This window comes from Rhizoctonia solani, chromosome 13 (genome assembly GCF_016906535.1).
Source record: "Rhizoctonia solani chromosome 13, complete sequence".
Classification (NCBI taxonomy): Eukaryota; Fungi; Basidiomycota; class Agaricomycetes; order Cantharellales; family Ceratobasidiaceae; genus Rhizoctonia; species Rhizoctonia solani.
Window position 1 is genome coordinate 210006 of NC_057382.1, and position 22023 is coordinate 232028.

General features: G+C 49.2%; 7 protein-coding genes across 7 annotated transcripts; 5 read left to right on the plus strand and 2 right to left on the minus strand.

Moving 5' to 3' along the window:
• Positions 1-2: 2 nt before the first annotated feature.
• Positions 3-3263, plus strand: RhiXN_06928 (Retrotransposable element Tf2 protein; the record flags this gene model as incomplete). Its single annotated transcript, XM_043326744.1, has 1 exon — positions 3-3263. One exon carries the CDS (start codon positions 3-5, stop codon positions 3261-3263), a length of 3261 nt encoding a protein of 1086 aa, XP_043185216.1.
• Positions 3264-3692: 429 nt separating this feature from the next.
• RhiXN_06929 (Retrotransposable element Tf2 protein) lies at positions 3693-5420 on the minus strand (the record flags this gene model as incomplete). The annotated part of the gene is made up of 2 exons (XM_043326745.1): positions 3693-3941; positions 4014-5420. 2 exons carry the CDS (start codon positions 5418-5420, stop codon positions 3693-3695), a joined length of 1656 nt encoding a protein of 551 aa, XP_043185217.1.
• A 125-nt stretch (positions 5421-5545) lies between these two features.
• Positions 5546-9386, minus strand: RhiXN_06930 (Retrotransposon-derived protein PEG10; the record flags this gene model as incomplete). Its single annotated transcript, XM_043326746.1, has 4 exons — positions 5546-6896; positions 6961-6977; positions 7924-8819; positions 8870-9386. The coding sequence occupies 4 exons, from the start codon at positions 9384-9386 to the stop codon at positions 5546-5548; spliced, it is 2781 nt and encodes a 926-aa protein (XP_043185218.1).
• Positions 9387-10460: 1074 nt separating this feature from the next.
• On the plus strand, positions 10461-12122 carry RhiXN_06931 (uncharacterized protein; the record flags this gene model as incomplete). Its single annotated transcript, XM_043326747.1, has 6 exons — positions 10461-10737; positions 10800-11134; positions 11198-11293; positions 11349-11408; positions 11463-11481; positions 11545-12122. 6 exons carry the CDS (start codon positions 10461-10463, stop codon positions 12120-12122), a joined length of 1365 nt encoding a protein of 454 aa, XP_043185219.1.
• A 1236-nt stretch (positions 12123-13358) lies between these two features.
• Positions 13359-14307, plus strand: RhiXN_06932 (glycosyltransferase family 1 protein; the record flags this gene model as incomplete). The annotated part of the gene is made up of 6 exons (XM_043326748.1): positions 13359-13380; positions 13432-13593; positions 13654-13778; positions 13832-13903; positions 13962-13998; positions 14054-14307. 6 exons carry the CDS (start codon positions 13359-13361, stop codon positions 14305-14307), a joined length of 672 nt encoding a protein of 223 aa, XP_043185220.1.
• Positions 14308-14669: 362 nt separating this feature from the next.
• Positions 14670-18176, plus strand: RhiXN_06933 (glycosyltransferase family 1 protein; the record flags this gene model as incomplete). The annotated part of the gene is made up of 17 exons (XM_043326749.1): positions 14670-14955; positions 15011-15226; positions 15282-15520; positions 15573-15726; positions 15991-16110; positions 16170-16269; positions 16318-16358; positions 16413-16592; positions 16648-16712; positions 16774-16932; positions 16985-17043; positions 17101-17228; positions 17280-17438; positions 17496-17620; positions 17678-17749; positions 17802-17838; positions 17896-18176. The coding sequence occupies 17 exons, from the start codon at positions 14670-14672 to the stop codon at positions 18174-18176; spliced, it is 2421 nt and encodes an 806-aa protein (XP_043185221.1).
• A 362-nt stretch (positions 18177-18538) lies between these two features.
• On the plus strand, positions 18539-21984 carry RhiXN_06934 (glycosyltransferase family 1 protein; the record flags this gene model as incomplete). The annotated part of the gene is made up of 17 exons (XM_043326750.1): positions 18539-18821; positions 18874-19092; positions 19152-19390; positions 19443-19596; positions 19652-19775; positions 19879-20039; positions 20094-20193; positions 20251-20291; positions 20347-20591; positions 20664-20822; positions 20887-20945; positions 21007-21134; positions 21195-21356; positions 21408-21532; positions 21584-21655; positions 21709-21745; positions 21803-21984. The coding sequence occupies 17 exons, from the start codon at positions 18539-18541 to the stop codon at positions 21982-21984; spliced, it is 2490 nt and encodes an 829-aa protein (XP_043185222.1).
• Between the last annotated feature and the right edge of the window lie 39 nt (positions 21985-22023).

A 22023-nucleotide genomic window follows, 5' to 3' on the forward strand; every position in this document is an offset into this window, starting at 1 on the left:
TTATGCACCCCCGTACCGCGGAATCACTCCGCCTCCCACTTATCGATCTCCCTACGCCCCGTACCGTTACTATGCTCAATGGGTCGAGCCCCCAGGCAGGCAAAATCTGGAAGAAGGCCAATCTAACCTTCTCCTTTGATGGCAAGAAAATGACCGAGACCTTCCTCATCTGCAATACAGGGTCTCACGCCGCCATCTTGGGATTAAAGTGGCTAGACGCCCACAACCCAGAAATTGATTGGAACCAACGCACCCTTTCCTTCCCCCATGCTCCACCGGAACACGTGGCCATTGCCGAAGAGGAGGAAGCCAACAAGAATCCCCTTGAAGGAGTACCCCCTGAATACCACCAGTACGCCAAGGTATTTGGGGAAGAAGAATTCAACAAGCTTCCCCCGCACAGGCATTACGACATTGCCATCGAACTCACAGAGGAAGGCCCACTCAATTCCCCGTTGTACAGCATGACCGATGCCGAGTCCACCACGCTCAAGGACTGGCTTAGGGACGAACTCAAGGCTGGAAAGATCCGCCCCAGTAAATCGTCAATTAGTTCCCCAGTCATGTTTGTTCCTAAAAAGGATGGTTCCCGTCGCCTTGTAGTCGACTACCGTCGCCTCAATAACCGGACTAAGAAAAATGTGTATCCATTACCCCGTCCTGATGACCTCATGGCCCAGCTCCGCGGCGCCAAGGTATTTACCAAACTGGACTTACGATGGGGTTATAACAATGTCCGGGTCAAGGAAGGTGACGAGTGGAAGACGGCTTTCCGCACCAAGTATGGCCTATACGAATCCCTGGTAATGACTTTTGGTTTAACGAACGCCCCCGCTGCTTTCCAACACTTCATGAACGAATTGTTCAAAGACCTATTGGATGTATGCGTCATCATATACCTAGATGATATCCTGATCTACTCCAAGGATGACGCATCCCATACTCAGCACGTCCATGAAGTTTTGCGGCGCCTATTAGAAAACCAACTGTTCTGTAAAGCCTCAAAGTGTACTTTCCACGTAACCTCCGTGGAATACCTGGGAATCATTGTGTCGGATAAGGGTTTCAGTCTGGACAAGCTCAAAATCCAGGCAGTACAGGAATGGCCTACCCCTACCAAGGTTAAAGAGGTCCAATCCTTCCTTGGGTTCGCTAATTTCCTCCGCCGATTCGTTGCAAACTTCAGCCACGTAGCACGACCCTTGCATAACCTGGTTAAGAAAGACACACCGTGGAGATGGGAAGAAAAGGAACAAGCCGCCTTCCAAGGGCTGAAAGATGCCATTACCAACGCCCCGGTACTTTGCCACGCAGACCCCACCAAACCTTACTTCCTGGAAACAGACGCATCCGGCGCAGCCTTAGGATCCATACTTAGTCAACGTCAAGAAGATGGCCGGTTGCACCCACTGGGTTTCCTATCAGAATCATTCAAAGGTGCCGAACAAAACTATGACACCCATGATAAGGAACTCTTGGCAATCATCAGATCATTTGAATACTGGCGTATCTTCCTAGAAGGAACCCTGCAACCCATCACCGTCTTCACTGATCACCGGAACTTGGAATATTGGAAGGAGTCCCGCACTTTCAATCGCCGCCATGCCCGTTGGCACCTCTTACTGGCTGGTTACAATTTCCAGATAGTTTATCGCCCAGGGAAGCAGTCAGGAAAACCGGATGCCCTCTCACGCCGCTTGGATCATGCCGATATTCCCCCTGCCAACCAAACAATGCTCCCAGATCCCATATTCGCCAATGTCGCCTTAGTAACGCCCAAGAAAGAACTGCAACGCCAGATTGAGGCGTCCCTAGACCAGGACGAATCCTTGGAAGAAATCTTGCAGTTCCTTCAAAATGAATCCAAAGCACCGCCCTCCATTAAACGCGCATTCAAGGACTATGAAATGGAGGCAGGACTGTTATTCTACCAGGGACGAATTGTAGTACCCAATGTAGGGACCCTAAGAACGGACTTACTTTGGATCTTCCACAATAGCCCGTTGGCCGGACACCCAGGAAGGCAGCGAACCCTAGAATTGGTATCCAGGAATTACTATTGGCCTGGTATCCGTGCTGACACGTACTGGCACGTCAATTCATGCAAAACCTGCCAACGGATCCGAAAACCGAAATACGCGTCCATTCCACCTCAACCCCTAGAACTTCCATCACGACCCTGGCAACACGTGTCATACAATATGATAGTAGACCTACCCAAGGACGGGAACAACGACTCAATACTAGTCATTGTGGATAGCTTCACTAAGTATGTCATCTTGGTGGAATGTTCCAAAAAGCTCAAAGCCCCGGAACTAGCGGATCTCTTTTTGCGCCACGTATGGAAACGTTACGGCATGCCTGAGAAAACGGTGTCAGACCGAGGACAAGTATTCAATAACAAGTTCCTGAAGGCCCTGTACCAACGACTAGGGATAGACCCCCACTTCTCCTCGGCCTATCACCCTCAAAGCGACGGACAGACAGAGCGCGTAAACCCCACGGTCGAGCACTTCTTAAGGGCCTACTCAGGGATGAACCAAAGGGATTGGGTCAAATGGTTACCAATGGCGGAGTTTGCCTACAACAACGCGGTACACAGTTCAACAGGCAAATCTCCATTTAAGGCCCTATACGGATGGGAACCCTCATTAACCCCAAGTAACGTCCCAACAGACGTCCCTGAGGCAGACGACTTGGCAATGCAAATGGAGGCACAATGGCGGGAAATCAAGGCTGCACTCCGGCAATCCAAGACACGCATGGTAGCCGGAGAAACAGGAGAACCACTTGAGTTTGAAATCGGAGAAGAGGCCTGGCTAGATGCCAAAAATGTAAAGCTGAAGACCCTGAGTCCCAAGCTAACCAAACAATGCCTGGGCCCCTTCAAAGTAACTGAGAAAATCTCCAATCGAGCATACCGCCTAGAGCTCCCGCCCACAATGAGGATCCACAATGTATTCTACGTAGGGCTTTTGTCAAAGGTGAAGAGGGATGAAAAGCGCAACTTTGAGAACCGGCCCCCACCTGTCACAGTGGATGGAGAGGAGGAATACGAGGTCAAAGGCATCACGGACATGGAAGAAAGGAACGGAAAATGGTTTTTTAGGGTTAAATGGAAAGGCTACGGATCAGAGGAGAATACCTGGGAACCAAGGGAAAACCTCAAGAACGCCGAAAAAATCCTGAAAAAATTCGAAAAAGAAATGAAGGAAAAGGCCCTTGGCGCTGCCAAGGCCCTTAGAGGGGGGGCAGTGTCGTAGACACACTCGATACCAGGGAATTTATTCCCATTTTCTCAAATTTAAACGAAGACTAACGGACAACATTTTTGATCACGTGACTTCGGCGCTTATATCATACGCTAAGCGCCGAGCCACGTCCCCATCCGCACTTACCTCAGCATACGTAGCCACCTCCACCGGATGACATCATTATGACACGTCAGTGACACGTATGCATGAGTAAGGCCAACTGCGGAGCGGGGTTCTTATTTGATACGGTATTGCATATAAATGTATTTGTAATTAGATAGCTCTGTAATATATAAGGAGGCCAATCGACCATGGTAACACCCAGGTCGATTACCTCTTGTCGCATCCCACTTTGTACGAGGGCCTTATAGCCCAGTAAGCACTTAGTCACACGCCTTAAGCGTTGTTCTTGCTGTACATACGTAGCTCGCCGCCGCCTTAAAGCGCGCGGTCATCGTAGATAGTTGGTTCGTCGTTGTAGGGTACCCATCGCCGCCTTAAGCGGTTCTCTGTAGTAGTTACACGGCCACAAGCGCCCGCACCCTCGACGTCCTTACAGACGTCTAGGACAACTTGTATCGGCTTTTCTGTTGCCTCCAGGAATATTCTCCATTCCTCCAAAGCCTTGATGATTGCCAGAAGTTCCTTGTCGTGGGTGTCATAGTTTGCTTCTGCCCCTGAGAACGACTTAGACATATAGGCAATAGGGTGTAATCAATTGTCTGGTCCCCTCTGGCTTAGTATGGCGCCCATAGCTACTCCCGATGCATCTGTTTCCAAGTAATAGGGTAGGTTTGGGTTGGAATGGATGAGGACCGGTGACTGGGTAACAAGGAGTTTTAGTTCCTGGAACGCTGCTTCCTCCAGGTTACCCCATGACCAGGGGGTTTCCTTCTTGGTGAGGTTGTGGAGGGGGCGTGCAACCAAGCTGAAATTAGGAATGAAACGTCTAAGATAGTTGACAAATCCTAGGAAGGCCTGAACCTGTTTGACCGTTTTGGGAGTGGGCCAGGAAGTGACGGCCTCAATCTTCTTTTGGTCCATTGAGAACCCAGCTGGGGAGATGACGATACCAAGATAATCTACGGTTGTGACATGGAAGTGACACTTAGAGAGTTTGCAGAATAACTGGTTCTTCATCAGCCGTGATAAGACCTCCCTGACATGGGTTGGGTGGTCTTCGGGTTTCTCTGAGAAGATCAGTATATCATCCAGGTATATAACCACAGTGACATCAATGAGGTCCCTAAATAAGTCGTTCATGAAATGCTGGAACGCTGCGGGGGCATTGGTAAGACCAAAGGGCATAACTAGGTATTCGAACAGGCCATATTTGGTTCTGAAGGCCGTTTTCCATTCGTCACCTTCCTTGATTTGGACATTATTATACCCCCAGCGTAAGTCCAATTTAGTGAAGATCTTGGCATGTCTGAGTTTAGCCATGAGATTGTCCTGTCTTGGTAACGGGTATACGTTCTTATGGGTGACGTCATTCAGCTTTCTATAGTCAACAACTAGTCTGAGGGACCCGTCCGCCTTCTTTACAAACATGACCGGGGCACCTGCCGAGGAAGTACTAGGGCAGATCTTGCCCGTTGCCAGTTCCTCATCAATGTGTTGTTTCAGTGCCTTTGATTCCGCGTCAGTCATGCCGTAAATGGGCCCAGGTGAGAGTTTGGCATCCGGAATCAGGTCAATGGCTATATCATATTCCCGATGGGGGGGTAGGACCTTGAACTCTTCTTCCCCAAAGACCTTAGCAAATTTGTGGTATTGCTCAGGTAAGTCGGCTAATGGGTCTGGATCGGCCTCTTCCTTGGAAGCAATTTTGGCTTGGTCTGGGAATGAAATTATGCCAGAGGACCAGTCGATGAGTGGGGATTCTTGGGTAAGCCATGTCATGCCAAGTATAGCTGGGGTATTGCCAATAGGGCAGACTAGGAAGGGGATGGAATGGGGATGGCCGTTGGCCGAGACCGCAAGTTGTACCTGGTGCCATATGCGACCAGTCTGGGATATTGTACCATCTAACATTCTCACTACTCGTGGATTTTCGAGTAGGGTTTTTGGTATTTTATATTTTTCAACTATGGCGGGTGATATAAAATTGGATGTTGCGCCAGAGTCTATCAGGGTTTTGAGGGTTTCCGTTGGGTGGTTATGCATGACTAGATCAAGATATAACAAAGGTTTTTTATTCGAATCTAGGGCTAGAGAGACAAATTCAAACTCCAAATCTGATACATGCATATCTATTTTTGGGGCCAGGGGCTTGACGGTAGTCCTTGGCCTTATTCTTTTCCCAACTCGACATCCTCAGCAACCTTAGCCACCTCTTTGACTGTGGCTTTCCACCCGTTGGGGCATTGCTTGATGCCGTGGCCCTTCTGGCCGCATTTCATGCACAGCCCGGATGCACGGCGGCGGTCCCTTTCTTCCGGTGTGACATAATTTGGGTCCTCTGAGAGGCGGACCCGTTGGGTGGTAGTGGTGGAAGTAGTGGCCACGGTGGCCGGGGATTTGGCAGGTGCCTTTTTGGGACGGTTCTCCTCATTTTCGCGGCAAATGTTGTCAATCTTAATAGATGCCGCAAAAATTGCCTCGAGTTCATCGGGAATACTATCCTTGGTTGATAGCAGTTCCTTGACCTTCCAGTGGAGGCCTCGCGTGAACTGCGCAATATAGGCCTCCTTGTTCCAGTCCAATTCCGCCATGAGATTGCGGAACTCCGTGACGTACTCGGAGGTGGTGGTTGTTTGGGAGAGAGCCGCAATTTTTCTAGCGGCGGCTCGCTTGGCGTCGGGATCGGCAAATGCTTCTTTGAACTTGGCCGTTAAGGCCTGGATGGTGGTGGGGGGATTGCCTTCGCCCTTGATGATGGCCCCAATAATGGGGAGAGCCCAATCGGCAGCTTTATCGGTCATATGGTATAGGATCCATACGACCATTTGCTCCTCCTCGTCAAATTGGTCCCTATGTAGGGCAACCCAGAGCATCATTCGATCGAGCCACTGAGTGGCCTTGCGTCCCCTGGTATCACCCTTATAGGGGTCTGGGAGGTCCATCTTTGGCCGCTTTACGCTGGACCCTGCATCAAAAGGGGTGAGAGATCCCAAGTGCCGTTTAGGCGTTCCTTGAGGCTCCTTTTTGGGGTGCCTTGGCTCCTCCTTGTCTTCTGAATCAAAACCTGTGCCCCTTGATGGTCGGAAGGGGGCCTTGAGTCCAGGCCTAATCGTTGCTGGAGTGTGGGCTTCTCCTCCCGTGTGGGTGGGAGGAGTGGTAGGCCCAGTCGATGGGCCAGGCTTTGTTTGGGCTCCGCCCTGGTCCTTGTCTCCAACGAGGTCGTTGGTCTCCTTGCATAAGGCGGTGAGCTGAGTGATTTGCTCGCCTTGAGACTTGACTTGGTCCTGGAGGGACCCAACTTGTGTGGAGAGGGCTTGGATAGCCTCGAGGAGAGTGCCAATGGACGGCTCTGGTTCCATTCCGGGCAAGTTTCGCGGAGTGGGAGATGATTTGCGAGTGGGTGGTTGGGAGTTGGCTGCCACGGAACAACGACTAGAGCGGCTGGTAGGACGGGAGTATGGGTGGGGGACGCCAGAGCGTGTGGATGGAATGGTGAAAACGGCGTGGGGGAAGTAGTGCCTATATCAGGACTTATGAGCGGTTTTTCTGTAGTATACTGGCGCTAAACCCTTGCGTCTAGTACCTAGCGTTGAACTGTCCCTACGACAAATCAGCAGACCTGGCGGTCGTGATATGGGCGGGTTTTCAGCAAGCGGGTATTTCAGCGGTCTAGGGTCGCTGACTACTGAGTTCCGGCGAAACTCGGGGTATGCGGGGGATTAGAGCCCGTCTGCCTTATAGCAATTTGGTACTACCAGGGACCGACGTCTGTTTGATTATTAAAGACAAAAGGCAAGTCCAATCTGGTGTTTTCCCTTGTGCTAGTACAGGGGGTCCTCTCCTTGTCAATCAAGCCTACTACAAGTCGATTTTACAATGTCGTACACCACTGTAAGGTGGGTACGCGCTGGTGGAGGCGGGCGCTTGTGGCCGTACTACTACACTGGCTTATGTAATCTAACTGACTAAGGCTAACTACTAACTACTAAGTCGCTTAAGGCGACGACTAACTATCTACTGTCGATGCGGAGGGGCCTGAGGCCTGGAGGTGTGGTAGGTTAGGTAAAGGGGTGAGTGCTACTGATACTACTTGGGGGCCGGCTACTTAGCTGGCTGACTACCTTCTCTAATGTGTAAGAGACGAGGTAAAATTGACTTGGTGTCTCCAAGCGATTTCCCTGCTGTATATAGACAAAGCACACTATCTACATGGTCTGTGCTTGTGAGAGAAAGAAGTAGCTAAGACAAATGAGAAGCGTGCTGCGGGCTGCGCAGAAGCGTGGATTTCTCCTAAGCGCCCTTGGCACGGCATCTTGGCGCGGCATCTCGGCATAATAAGCGCCGAGATCACGTGATCGAAAAACAAAAGGTATCCAGTCCGTAAAAAATACTACAAATATCAGAAAAATCGTGCGAGTCCAATGGTATATGTTAGGAGGTTATAACACTGCGGATCATAGCGTCGGGTGGCATGTGGTTCGTCATTGAATGGTCGTGAGAGGGGGATGTAGTTTGTATTTGGGTGTGGCCCATGTCTGGCACGTACGCCGTGAATCTTACAGGCTTGACAGGGCAGTTTGCCATTGGGACCTTTCATCTCCATCATTTTGGCAACTGCAGGCATATCACCAAACGCAGCAATGAGGTAGGCACGGAGCACAAAGGGATGACGATTGGCTGCATTAAATGCTGGCACTCCACGTGCAAGTTCCTCAAGCTCATCGATGAAAGGCTCGAGGAATGTGTCAAGTTCCTTTGGGGTCCGTGGGCCGGGAATCACGCCAAGACACAAAATGTTCTCAAGACGCGTTCGAATTGAGGGTGGGAGGTTATAATTGATAATGATTAGTGGCCAGCATTGCTGCTTCCGCGTCTTGAAGGGGCCTACGCCATCAGTAGAGAGCCCAAGGGCCATGTTGGTATTGCTTGAGAAGAATCGATGACCCAGTCGTGTACCACCCAAATATACAAACTCCTGAAGGAGTTGAAGGTAATAGCGGCCATCAAAGATGTCAGAGAGGGTGTTGGGTTTGGGCCGCCGCCGCGATCGATATTGGAGCAACTCGGCCATAGGAGGGCTGCGGAAAAGGTTTATCAGACGTGGGATAAGGGGGAGGTAGTGGAAAGTTTGCCGCGGGACACGGCGAACAGGGTTCTTGCGGTGTGCTGTGTACCGTGCTTCACCACACCATGGGCACAACTCAAGCCGCTGGTATACACCAGTGTATGCGATGCATGAGTTGATGCAGCAGTGGATTGCCCTCGCACCAAAGGCTGATATCTTGTCTATCTGCCTCTGAAGCTTGGGTTCCATGGGCAAGTTGGCGAGGTGGTCGGGGAAAGCGCGCGGCAGTTTGCTGTACGCGCGCCCACTGATGTCGGTATCAACCTTGTAGTTGAATGCCTGGACCGTCAGTCGGTGGTAATCTGGTAGCCGTAAACCTGAATTGGATTTATTAGCATTAATATCGAAGAAAAAATCAATTACTTACCCCCTTTGCGTAACAACTCCTCCTGTACAATTAACTCGTAGTAGTCGTGTGGCGCAATGCCGTGCATCCAAGGTAAGGCGGCCAGTGGGTCCTCCTCCTCCTCCTCCTCCTCCTCCTCAGCGGGGTTGTATGGGGCAAATCGAGGGGACTGCTCTCGACTGGAGGGCCCAGGGCCAGCCCCAGGGGTGACGAATCGGAAGTTGGGGTCAAACCCAGGTTCTCCCATTGCGTGATCAACAACGGGCAGTGCAGGTGATTGAAGGAGTTCGCAAAATGCAGGGGGAGGCGGGACATTGGGAGGGTGTCGTCGGTTAAAGTGTGGCAATGGGCAATGTGGTGGTGGGGAGCGGGCAACCAACCCAAGTCGTCGTAGCCTGGTGAGTGTTGCCTCGGCCGCGGTGCGAAGTTTCGAGGCCCTTCTCCGAAGAGATGGGCAACCATACTTTTGGTGTCGCCAATAGGTCTTGGGCGCCCGCATTTCGTGACATTCGGGGCACCTCCATCGAGTCCCAGCCATTGTACTGAGCAGAGTCAGTTGCAAGAACACGACGATACAAAAAAAGGACTTACAAGAGCAAAAAGAAAATGTAAACTTGTGTTAATCCAACGAGGATAGTGAAAACAAACCGCAAAGAGTGTGTTCAAAGTTGGTTGAGCAATCTATAACTACAACGTACATTGTGAGAACTTATACCGCAAGAAATAAACCAGAAACTTACCTACTGGCCACATTACGCGGCTTTTGTGGCGTGAAGGTGCTGTGCATCAAATTGGGGAATAAGCGAATAGACCCAGAAATTACGCGAGTGCGGAGGCGTGTGCGCCCCACAACCGCAACTACGGGACCACCGGACAACAAAAATAGTTAGTGACCTACTTTCAATAAACCGCAAAAGGCTACGTACCTCATCGACTTCAGTTTCCTTGGCTTTGCTTCTCCATCCACGCAAACAACAGAAAATGCCAATAATATAACGGCGGCAAGGGGACGGGTTTAACGTGCAAGCAGCAAGCCAAAAACACACGCGTCGCAGTTAAGTAAACAACGGATAGAAACATAACAAGCAGAATATAAGTGAGCAACTTAAGTAGGGGGTATTGGGCATGTCGGTGACTGAGAGAAGGAGCCTGTTTGATTGGTGTCGATCAGGTTGAAGATCGCAAAGCATTGATATGACAAATAAGAGACACGTACCTAATATAGATACATATTAAGCCCAAAAAGTAAATAACCAAGGAGAAACGTACTGATTGGTAATTGGCTGTGTATGGCGCGGCTGACCGGGGCAAGGTGAACACCGGTGGAGCTCCGAGTCGGATAAGGATGAAACACAATTACCAAGTGAGCATAAGTAGAATTCGCAAGCGAAATCCTAGTAAGCCACCACCACCACAATGCCTCGGTCTCGAGGTATTTATACAGCCCCTTTTTGGCCGCCCAACGCCTTTGCACATCAAGTCCCTCTTGATCTGAACCCCCGGTAGCCAGCACTACGCGAACGAAAAACTGCTAATAATTTGATTATTTTACAACTACACTCGGCAACCCGACCTCCTACCCTTGACTATTTTGACTATCCCTCCAACTCCAATGGCTCCATCTCCATGGAAGGGCAAGGGCAGGGCCTCCAACAACCAGGATTCGCGCCGTCGAGCCCTAGAACGCTCGATCGCGAGACACAACGTCAAGAGGGCGCGCCGCGCTGAGCAGCGTACCACCCGTAACGCCCCAGACCCCTTCGACACTCTCCAGGCCATTGATTGGCCACCTTCTGACGACAACGGAGACGATGACGATGACGAGACCGGCAACAACGCTGGTTTGGGTTCTCGGGAGCCATCTGAGAACGATTGGGCTGCCATGTGTCGTGCGTATATCTAATATATATTCACGCCAGACCAATAGATTACGCTGCTAATTAATTATTAGGTGCCAATGAGGCAATGTCTCAAGAACTCGCGCATTTGCGAGCAATTTTTGGACGTAATGACCAGCTTACCCACGGTGCCACCCCGGGAGCGTCTGGTTCGCGCTCTCGAAGTAGCGTTCCTCGTCCCTCCAGCGCTGCTCCTGTTTCCCTTGGGGAACCTGCCCTCGACTATCCCCCCACTTGCCCGCCATCGCATACTCACCCATCGCCTTCTGACGACCCAGCTCCCCGCCGTTTTGTGCCGCTCCCGAAGTCTAAGACCAGTGCGAACATTGGCGACATACAAAACGATGCCGGACTCGGTGGCAACCTGGCTCGTTGGCTGGAGATAAGCGTAAGTGTGGAAGATGTGTCTTCCCCCGGTTCAATATACTATTTACTCTCTTTAAACTTATAGAACATCATACGTGAGCTTATGACGCGGGTTGGGTTAGACTATGGTAACTCGTGGTCGAATCAGGACAAGACCAAGCTTGGTATCTTGTACGCATTGGTACGTGTTATATTCATTACGTGAAAACTTGACCCTATGGTTGACTGGGGGTCAGATTCTCAAGGAGGCTCCCGAGCTCGGAGTCTTTCAAAACGGGTGGGGCACCGAGTGGCTCGTCCAGGCAAAGTTCAACAACCATTGATGCTACAAGACGAAACGCATGAAGCAGAGACACTCGAATGTCAAAGGTAGGTCAATTGAATGACACATTCACATTGATTACTAAATATCGCCTCCATTTGGTGCACAAGCGGAGGACAGTGCTCAAGGTCATGGTCCCCCTCCACCTCCACCTTTGGAGACTCCGTCTCCACAGCTGACCCTGAAGTCACCCCCACCGCCCTCTCCCCTCTTCCTTGCAGCATCCCCCCTGCGAGAACCAACCCCTCTGCCTCAACCAGAGCCAGGGCCAGAGCATGAGGCGCCCCAACCTCAAAACCCTCCCCAGCAATCGCCCCCGCCACCAGCTTCCCCTCGGCTCCAGCGTGAACACCCCCCGGAGCTACCTACACTCCGGCTCTTGCACCCGCCTCCCGACTCGGAGCCTATCCATCCCCCCGCAGACCAGCCCCCAACCTCCCGGCGTCGTGGGCCTCGCGCTTGCCGTTTGTGCGGCGATCCCAGCACCTCGCGCTCGCGGTACAACCTACGCACTCGCGGTGCTGCAGCAGCGGCTGCTGAGGCCCAAACAGTTGCGGCAATCGAGGAGAACCAGCGGCAAGCGGGTGGAACCTTGGGGAGTAAGAAGCGCTCCTGTAGAAGCGAATCGCCACTGCGCCTGCTGGAGGAGTCTGACGACGGCGGGCGATTGAGCGATGAGGACTACTGAGGTGAGTTTTTGATAATAATATTCTATTTCTGGCACGTCCTACCTGCTGAATCCCGGATTTTGCATGCATAGGGTTTTTCTAGACGTTTCCTTGTTTCTTTGTTTTTTTTTTTTTTTTCCTTTATATATTACCCAAGATTCGTGATAATTGTAACCCTGCATGTAGTGCCGAATTTACGCATGAATTAGCCTGAAATATCTTACATTGTTGCTCATTTCAGTACGTTTTAGTGACCCGTTCAGTGGCGCAATCAGTACCATCCTTTCTGAATATCAGCACGAAAGGTTTTGATTCGAGCGTATGTTTAGTATGATCCCTAAATTAAGCACGCACCGTTTCAGCAAGATTCCACCTAAAATTCAGTACCTAAAAATTGCGCCCAGATTACGCGACCTCACTTTCAGTACGTATCGTACAATGAATTAACAATAATTGTGGGACAATCCACTGGAAATCAGCATAGAAAATTGCACGAAACAACCTAAAAACATCATCCTTAATATCAGGACGAACTGACCTCAATGTGAATTTCTGCACGTCAGTTCAAAAACGTGCTGAAAACTCGAAGCATACTTAAAACACGAATGACCTGAAAATCGGAAAACGTACTGAAACAGGGCAAAGTAAAAACGGGTGAAAGTAAGGACGAACGATTATTAAACAGCATTTATTATACATCTAAATTCAGTATCATACAGTGTGATTCCGGCGTCCCAGTTTTCAGGATCTCGACCTCATACAGAGTACAATGTTCCGAAAGAATGCTCTTCCTCATAACGGGGCTCTGCTGGCGCTAGCCATGGTGGGCTGCTCAGCTAGCGCAGCAGGGCGCTGGACCCGGACCCCTTGACTCGAGAAACTTGACTTCGGAGGGCTTTGCAGCTGCTATTCGAGCTGCTCTATCCCCGGATACCATTGAAGCGGCACAAAGAATTAGTGAAATGATAAATAAAGAGGCAAGTCTAGGGTAATCGATCATAGTTTATGTGAGCGCGGTTTAACTTGGCGCTCAGGATGGGGCCAAAAACGGAGTGGAATCATTTCACAAGCATCTACCGTTACTCAACATGCGGTAGGCCAAGTTAACTATGTTCTTGGAATATTCCGCAGACTGACCATGCGTATGAAGGTGTGATCTTGACCCCAAACGAACCGCAGTTTGGTATAGCCCAATACATAAATTACGATTGAGTGCATTTTCTGCTCAAGTATTGGCAGACCGGGGAGAAATCGATATGAATAAATTGAAATTATACAGTAAGTCGGGGGGCGAGTGGCGTTGTGATTCGGTACTGACTGGTTGTGAAGGATCCCGCGAATATAAGACGCATGCATCGGCCACAGACCCTATTAGCGGCACTGCACTTCCACTTCTCAGAGTTGTCAATGGTTTTGTTCATGGGGTGGTAAAAATAGGATCCAGTAGGCCTGATAAAGGGGTTGCAAAGATGGTTACTTCAACCGTTGGAGGTAAGTGAATAATGCTTCGAGAGAAACGCATAAACGTCTTCATTGTCTCTACTATAATAGGAGTCCAAACGGTTCTTCAAGGTGTAACAGAGGGGCTTACCAATGTTCCTAAGCTTTATGGGAGTGAAGTTCGCGAAACTAAACCAGTGACTGGATTCGCCTCTGGTATCGTGGAGGGTGGTAAGGTGAGTAACTCGAGCTTGGCTAGGCTCCGCATAACCTCTGAGATATTCAATAGGGCTTCGCCTATGGACTTTATGATGGAATTACTGGTTTAGTAAATGAACCGGTGAGGGGTTTCAAGGAAAAGGTCAGATTTTAGCTATATAAACAAGCGTTCATCTATAGCCAACGAGATGATTATATAGGGTGCTTTGGGTGCTGCCATCGGAGTTGGCACTGGGGGTAAGTTTACATGGTCTAGTGCAACCTACACCATTAACTTTATTTAACTTTCAAGTACTAAGCTTCTACATGAAACCTGCTGCTGGGTTTCTCCAATTTTTTTCCATGCCGATGGAAGGCGGGGTCAAAGATATCCGCACTCTGTTCACCAAAGGTATAAGCCAGGAAAGAATAGCGACAAGACGTGCCGAAGGCGTTCTTGTTGTAAAACAATCGAGTCAAGAAGAGCAAGATTCGATTATCCGAGCGTTCGCTGAACACAAGGACAAAACACTGCGCGATAGGAAAGGAAAAGGAAGGTTACAGTAATTTCATAACAGATATTTATATACAATCTTCTTTGATACTCTTGTTTCGAGGACTATGCATTGATCGATATGTTTAATATATGCGCATAATGTTATTATTGAATTCGTACTAGAATGGCTCCGTCACATGGTTCGCGATCGATGACACATCCAAATGACAACTTTGATTTCAAACCAGTCATATAGGTCACTGATTTTGCACTGCGGCTGTCCCCCGGCTTTCGTGATGCGCGCGTTGCGCGTCTTTTAAGCATTCCTAGCCTCTATTCACCACGCTAAATTTGGACACAGTAGTTCTAAAATGACATTAAATAGCCGCTCTGCCTGACGGGATTGGGTACTTGGACGTTCCCCTCGCATACCATGATTCTCATCGACAACAAAACCGATTCGACTGAAATCCAACCTCAAACAGAATCACTATCACAGTCCGATTCCTATGCCGATGGATCTGAACCAGCTGCTTCCTCAGTGATACTAGATATTCCCGCCTCCGATAGTCACGAATATCTGCCAGAAGCTGCTATGCGACCGCCACCAAATTATTCTCCAACTGCCGTAAGTCCTGGGGGGAGCGCAAGAATGTTTGTTACCAATGGAAGACCAGGTTCGGTTATAGACTTGATAGATTCTTCTGCCTCTGGTATTTGTAAGTCGAGAAATAGCTCCCCTTGGTTATTCAGAGGGATGTTAATCTATCCCAGCTTATCCAACAGAAAAAGCCCGTCTTCCCGAGTATAGTGAGACTGTTGTGACGGAAGCTACGATTCGAAGCGATGGGCGCATTCAAGCTTCGTTTGCATCGTCTCAAGGGTTCCCAGAGGGATATGCACCTCCAATATATGAGCCTGCTCTTGAAAAGGACGGGAGCCTTAATACCCCTTCAATGAATATCAATATCATGATTGTCGGAAGTAGGGGTACGATCTGGCTTCAGTATTCCATGATTATTACCGCTAATATGATAATGCAAAGGTGACGTCCAGCCATGCGTTGCGCTTGGCCAACAACTCCAAGAATACGGTCATATAGTTCGGATCTCTACACATGAGATGTTCCGTTCGCTTGTTAAACACGCCGGACTTAGATTTTTCAGTATTGGAGGGGACCCAAGCAACCTTAGCGAATACATGTTTCTCAACGCTGGGCCTGTTTCAAAATCGGATAATATCAAGAAAGGTGACGTTGAAAAGAACCAAAGTATGATATCTGAGGTATGGATTTTTTACATATCAGCCTATTATATAGCTGAGCGGTTGTGACAAGATAATGGAAAGATGCTTGTTATCCTGCTATGAAGACGACGATGTTTCAGGAGAAGAACCCGGATTCGCTGCGGATTTGATCATATCGAATCCTCAAACATTTGCCCATATTCATTGCGCTGAAGCCTTGGGAATACCGTTGCATCTTTCGTTCAGTGAGTCTGAAATACATGAATAATGATAGAGTATCTGAGTTTATTATATCGATACCATGGTCGGCCACCGTCGCGTTTCCTCATCCATTAGTCAACATCAAGCAAAAGGAGAAAACTGATCCTGGAATGGCAAATTATTATTCCTATAGTCTCGTGGATACAATGAGCTGGCAAAGGCAAGCTAGTTCCAAGCACTATTGTCCTGTCTGCTAATCCTTGTCAGACTTGGCCGAATAATCAACAAGTTTCGCACCAAAAAACTAGGACTAGAATACCTGTCGCCTCAATCGGCCGTTGGAATAATCGAAAGAGCCTCAGTCCCTTGGACATACTGCATATCACCTACGGTCATCCCCAGACCTGCGGACTGGATGGCAAATATTGGTGAGACACATATGTTTCGGTCATCCATACGTTCAGGCCTAATATGGACGAAATCGCAGATATTTCAGGTTTCTGTTTTCCAAATATGACAAAGGGTTACGACCCACTGAGGGAATTGGTCGAGTTTATTGAATCTGGCGAACCGCCTATATATATTGGGTGCGCCATTTACCACTTGGTCTTGGATTGATTTGAACTTGCCTCTAGATTTGGTTCGATCGTCTTGGAGAACTCTGAAAACATGACTAGTGAGTCAATTCTATTAAACTGTTAGACTGTACCAACCACTTCTGTTTCCCAAGAGTCCGTGTTGGGGGCAATATCTCAGGCCGGAGTAAGGGCGATAATCGCAACGAGTCCAGAGGGTCTAGATGAGGGCATGATCAAGGATGCTGGAGACGATGTGTTCCTGTTGACGGCTGACACACCGCATGATTGGCTATTTGAGCGGGTTAGTGCAGTAGTTCATCATGGCGGGACCGGTAAGACCTATTTGTATGGCATTTTTCGGCCTTCTAATCATTTATTTGGAACAAGGTACTACGGCAATTGGACTTAAATGTGGGAAACCTACCGTCACCGTCCCGTTTTTTGGAGACCAGGTAAGAGCACCTGGGATCGAAAAAGCGTCTCTCAAGTGCCTGACAAGCGGTTTTGTCTCAGCCGTGGTGGGCCGCACAAATAACGCGCCTCGGAGTTGGTCCGCCTCCCATTCACCCGAACAGGTTGACCGCGGAGGTTCTTGCAAACGCGATCCGTGTGGCAATTTCCCCGGAATCGCGCGAGGCAGCGAGAAAAATCGGGGACACGATTCGAGCTGAAGTATGCCGCTCACTTTACCCGCTGATGAGATCCTATAACTATTGTTTTGTAGCATGGGCCTAAGAATGCGGTCGAGAGTATTCACAGACACTTGCCGTTATTGAATATGCGGTGCGGCTCTTCCCTTTGCCTATTTCTATAGCATAACATCTGAAATCCATCATGTAGATGCGACCTTGATCCTAATCGGGTCGCAGTTTGGTATTCCCCTACGCATAAATTGAGGTTGAGTGCATTTGCAGCCCAGGTTCTGGCAGAAGCGGGAGAACTCGATATCAACAAGCTCGAATTGCATCGTAAGTCACATATCCTTTCTCAGTATCATTTAACCTAGGATATATGCGCAGGATCTCGGGAATACGATACTCATATTGGACCTATCGACCCGGTATCCGGTACTATTCTTCCTGGTATAAAGATTCTGAATGACTTTGGAAGAGGTGTTGCCCAATTGCCCAGTGAGCCTGGGAAAGGTGCTACCAAAATGCTGAGCGCTTCTACCCTTGGTATGTACATTCAACCCCACCTGTTCCCGTTATTCTGTTTATGAACGTATCGTCCAGGGCTGCAAAACACGCTTCAAAGTGCTGCAGAAGGGATGCATAATCTTCCAAAGGTTTACGGCGGGGAAGTTCGCAAGCATAAGAAAGTGACTGGAATTGGTTCTGGATTCGCTCAGGGTGGGAAGGTATTCATTTTCACTCTACCATTTGATTTTAACGGGATATGAACGGGGTGATATTAGGAGTTCGCACTAGGATTATACGACGGCTTTTCAGACTTTTTTATGGAGCCTGTGAGGGGGTTTAAACGAGGGGTACGTCTCGTGGTCTGATTTACCTGTTTTTTGAAACTCACATATTTGATAGGGCGTGTTGGGTGCAATTGGTGGAGTTGGAATAGGAGGTGAGCGATACGGCCATGCTGATTGGCTATACGATAATTCTTACGGCGCAACTTGAGCTCTTAACCTAACCACAAAACCGACTGCCGGTTTTATGCACGCGGTATCGATGCCGATCGAAGGGACGGTGAGGGAAGTCAAATCACTTCTAAACAGACAAGTGGGGAAAGATCGGATTGTGACGAGGTATGCTCAGGGTGTTTCGGCCGCCCGGGGCGCGAGCGAGGCGGAAAGAGAGAGAGTCGTGAGGGCCTTTATCGAGCGTGTTAGTCGAGGCGACTCGGCGTCTACGGTGAATAAGGAAGACAAGAAAGGAAAGGGAAAAGCAAAGATAATTTAAAAGACTTGATTAATGGGGGAAATGTTATTTGGATTTTCTGGGTATTTGATACATATTCTGTTCCGCTCTGTTTCTGTGAGTGTATCAATTAACATGTTCGAGGTAGACCTGGTAGAGTGGGGTTACAAGTGTAACGCGCTCCAACGTTGTCAAGGCGTGGTATGACATAATTTGATCTCCGTGTTCTGCACCTTGACTGTCGATCAGCGAGATGGCCGAATCTTATACGGGCCTTGTGGCTATGGCGGTGCACCGCTGAAGCTATATCTTGCTGCGGTCTATAGAAATGCTCATCAGCGCAGTCCGCGACTAGCGGTTGTAATATTTATAAAAAGCTTATAGCTTGTCCAACCATCGCCACCATGATTATCCCCGACGATTACGACAGCAAGAGAGCGCTCTCTGAGCGCGAGGACCAGAGCGAGTACAATAGGGACAGTCATATGAGCTCTGAGTCTGATGGCAAGCCCCGTCGATCTATTTCCGTTTCTGACTTTCCTCAACCACCCAATCATGGAGAACTTGGCCCGCCCCGGTACGAAGAGGCCACTCAAGGCGCGTCATCCCCCCGACCTCTAGCGGACGTGAAATCCGAAATCGATCCCAGAAGAGAATCCTTGCAATCCCAGACTTCTATGAGCTCGTGTAGGTAACTTTAATCAATACTCGTGCAAGTTGCCTAACATTCAGGACCCAGCGGTACAAGAGGATGAACCCAGCGCCGAATTCCGAACAGCCGCCATGGCAGCGTCTGCTGCTTTCCAGCCCGACGGCCGGTTCCAAGTATCGATCGACGTTCCGTCTGGGAGGCTGCCCAAGGATTATGCCACACCTATTAATGAACCCGGGGTCGATTTGGTTAATTTCGTAAATGCACCACCGATGAACGTGAATATCATGATCGTTGGTAGTCGAGGTATCTCCCGTGTGCTTCAAGCCTTTACCCACCTTGAACTAACCGATGTCTGATTCAAGGTGATGTTCAGCCCTACTTGGCATTAGGCAAACAACTTCGTCGGCATGGACACACCGTGCGGCTCACTACTCACGAAACCTTCCGTCAGTCTGTCAAGGACGCTGGATTGCGATTCTTCAATATCGGAGGAAACCCACATGAGTTGATGAGTTACATGGTCCGCAACCCCGGTCTGATGCCTGGTTTCGAGAGCTTGACAAACGGAGATATAACGAGGAAGCAGATGATGGTTGCTGAAGTAGGCTCAACTTCTGTTTTTTAAACTCCAATCTAACTTTCCATAACGTTAGATGCTGGAACGGTGCTGGCGCTCCTGTTATGAGCCTGATGATGCCACAGAAGGAAGCCTTAGTTTCGCAGCAGATGCAATAATTTCCAATCCACCTACATTTGCGCATATCCATTGTGCAGAGGCGCTAGGAATTCCGTTGTTAATGTCTTTCAGTAAGTTTCTCGCAGCATCCTATTCACTTTTGATGGGACTAAGCGACGAATGAAGCGATGCCATGGTGTCCAACTACGGCCTTCCCCCACCCTCTCGTAAATGTGCGAAGCAGTCAAGCTGAACCTCGAATCACGAATTATTTGACTTATGGCTTGGCGGACGCAATGACTTGGCAGGGGTACGTCATAAATTTATATTTATCTATCACTTGCTGGTTCCCCTAATTCACCCGCCCCCTCTATCATAAATAACCGACACTCTTTGGCTATCAATTGCTACAGTCTGGGCCACACGATCAATAAATTCCGGCGCAAACGTCTAGGTTTACCGTCCCTCTCGGTATTATCCGGCTCTGGAATTATCGAACGCTGCGGTGTACCATGGACATATTGTATGTCCCCAGCGTTGGTTCCTAAGCCTCAGGACTGGGTCAATCATATCGGTTTGTATCATTTGTTCAGTGGTGGACTTTGGGTTAATAGAGGGCACGCCACAGATGTTGTCGGTTTCTATTTCCTCGACTTGGCAACAGAGTATACTCCTCCCGACGATTTAATCAAGTTCCTTGACGCGGGTGAACCTCCTATCTATATAGGGTCCGTGCGAATAACAATTTTAATTTATCGATGCGTAAATTAACGTGTAGTCCTCAGATTTGGTTCGATAGTAGTCGAAAATCCAGTTGAAGTGACCAGTACGTACCCTTTTACCCCATCTATTTCCCTCCCCCTTCATAAACGTGTTAATAGAAATCGTCTTGTCGGCGATTACCGAATCTGGAGTCCGGGCTGTCATTTCAGCAGGATGGGGCAGCCTCGACAATGCTACTCTTCAAGATGCCCGAAACCCAAACATATTCATTCTCGGAAACGTCCCGCACGACTGGTTATTCGAGCGTGTAAGCGCGGTCGTCCATCACGGCGGAGCAGGGACGGCCGCGATCGGACTACGATGTGGTAAACCGACGATCGTTGTCCCGTTCTTCGGAGACCAGGTGAAAGAGGCTTTAATACATTTTGATTCAGAGGGAATGATGATCTGATTTTACTTTTGGATGTGTTTGTAGCCGTGGTGGGGAGACCAGGTACATGCGCGCGGAGCCGGACCAGCGCCTATCCCGCACAAAAAGCTCACGACTCCTGCGCTCGTGGGCGCGATCAAGAGTGCATTGTCCGATGAGACGAAGGCTGCCGCACAGAGAGTTGGCCAGATGATCAGGGCCGAGGTGTGTTTTCTTTGCTACCCATTTTTGTTCAGGTCTCATATCTGATTTTGTTCGTTGCCCATAGAATGGCGTTAAAAATGGGGTGGATTCGTTTCATAAGCATTTACCCCTGCTCGATATGCGGTAAGTCTACGTAATATCCTGTATCTGCAGAATAGGTATCTTAACGAGGTCACTTGCAAAGGTGTGATCTGGATCCCAAGCGAGTAGCCGTCTGGTATTCTCGTTCGCACAAGTTACGATTGAGTGCGTTTGCGGCCCAGGTTTTGGCCGAAAAGGGAATATTGGATGTGAACAAACTCGAGCTTCATCGTGAGTGGAAGTCTATATAGATGTGCCAACACCACGCCATTAATGAATATGTCCAAACAGGTCCGCGAGAGTACATAACCCGTGTCCAACCCTCGGATCCGATTTCGGGTACGCTTGGCCCGACTTTGGGTGTAGTAGGAGACGTTCTGGGTGGTGTTGGAGGACTATTTACTCCCCGTCCCGAAAAGGGAGTGATCAAACTTGTTAGAGCTGCCCCGGAAGGTACGCCTCTTCCCCTTGATTGTGATACTTGACTTATAGACCCATGGCAAGGTGTTCGAGGAATCCTCGAAGGCCTTCACCATGGTATGAATAATGCTCCCAAAATCTACGGAGGTAGCGTCCGCGATCCCGGGAAGGTTACTGGATTCAGAAGTGGGATCAGGGAGGGACGCAAGGTTCGCGCCTCTCATTTCTTATCTTTTGTGTATATTCTAATGACAATGCAGAGTGTCGCTATGGGATTTTATGATGGTCTTACAGACATAGTGAGGGAGCCTGTGGACGGGTTTAAAAAACATGTACGATTCAATAATTTAGCCACCCAGATTGCCACTAAGTAAATCTGACACAGGGAGTAATCGGTGGCGCAGGAGGTCTCATCATTGGCTGTAAGCTGCCTCCTTCTGGCTCTTTTCCTATCTGTTTCTCACTTGATCTCCTTTCAGTAACTAATGCCGTTGTTAAACCTACTGCTGGAGTGATAGGATTGCTTTCTCAACCAGTTGAAGGGACGATCCAAAGCGTTCGCTCTTCAATGGCAAAACCCGCCAAAGAACGTCATGCGACGCGGTACGCTCAGGGCGTTGGGCATTCAAGAGTAGTAGCGAGGCCGAACGAGAGGCGGTAGTTCATGCATTCGAAGAAAAGAGGAGTCGATCAAAGGGAA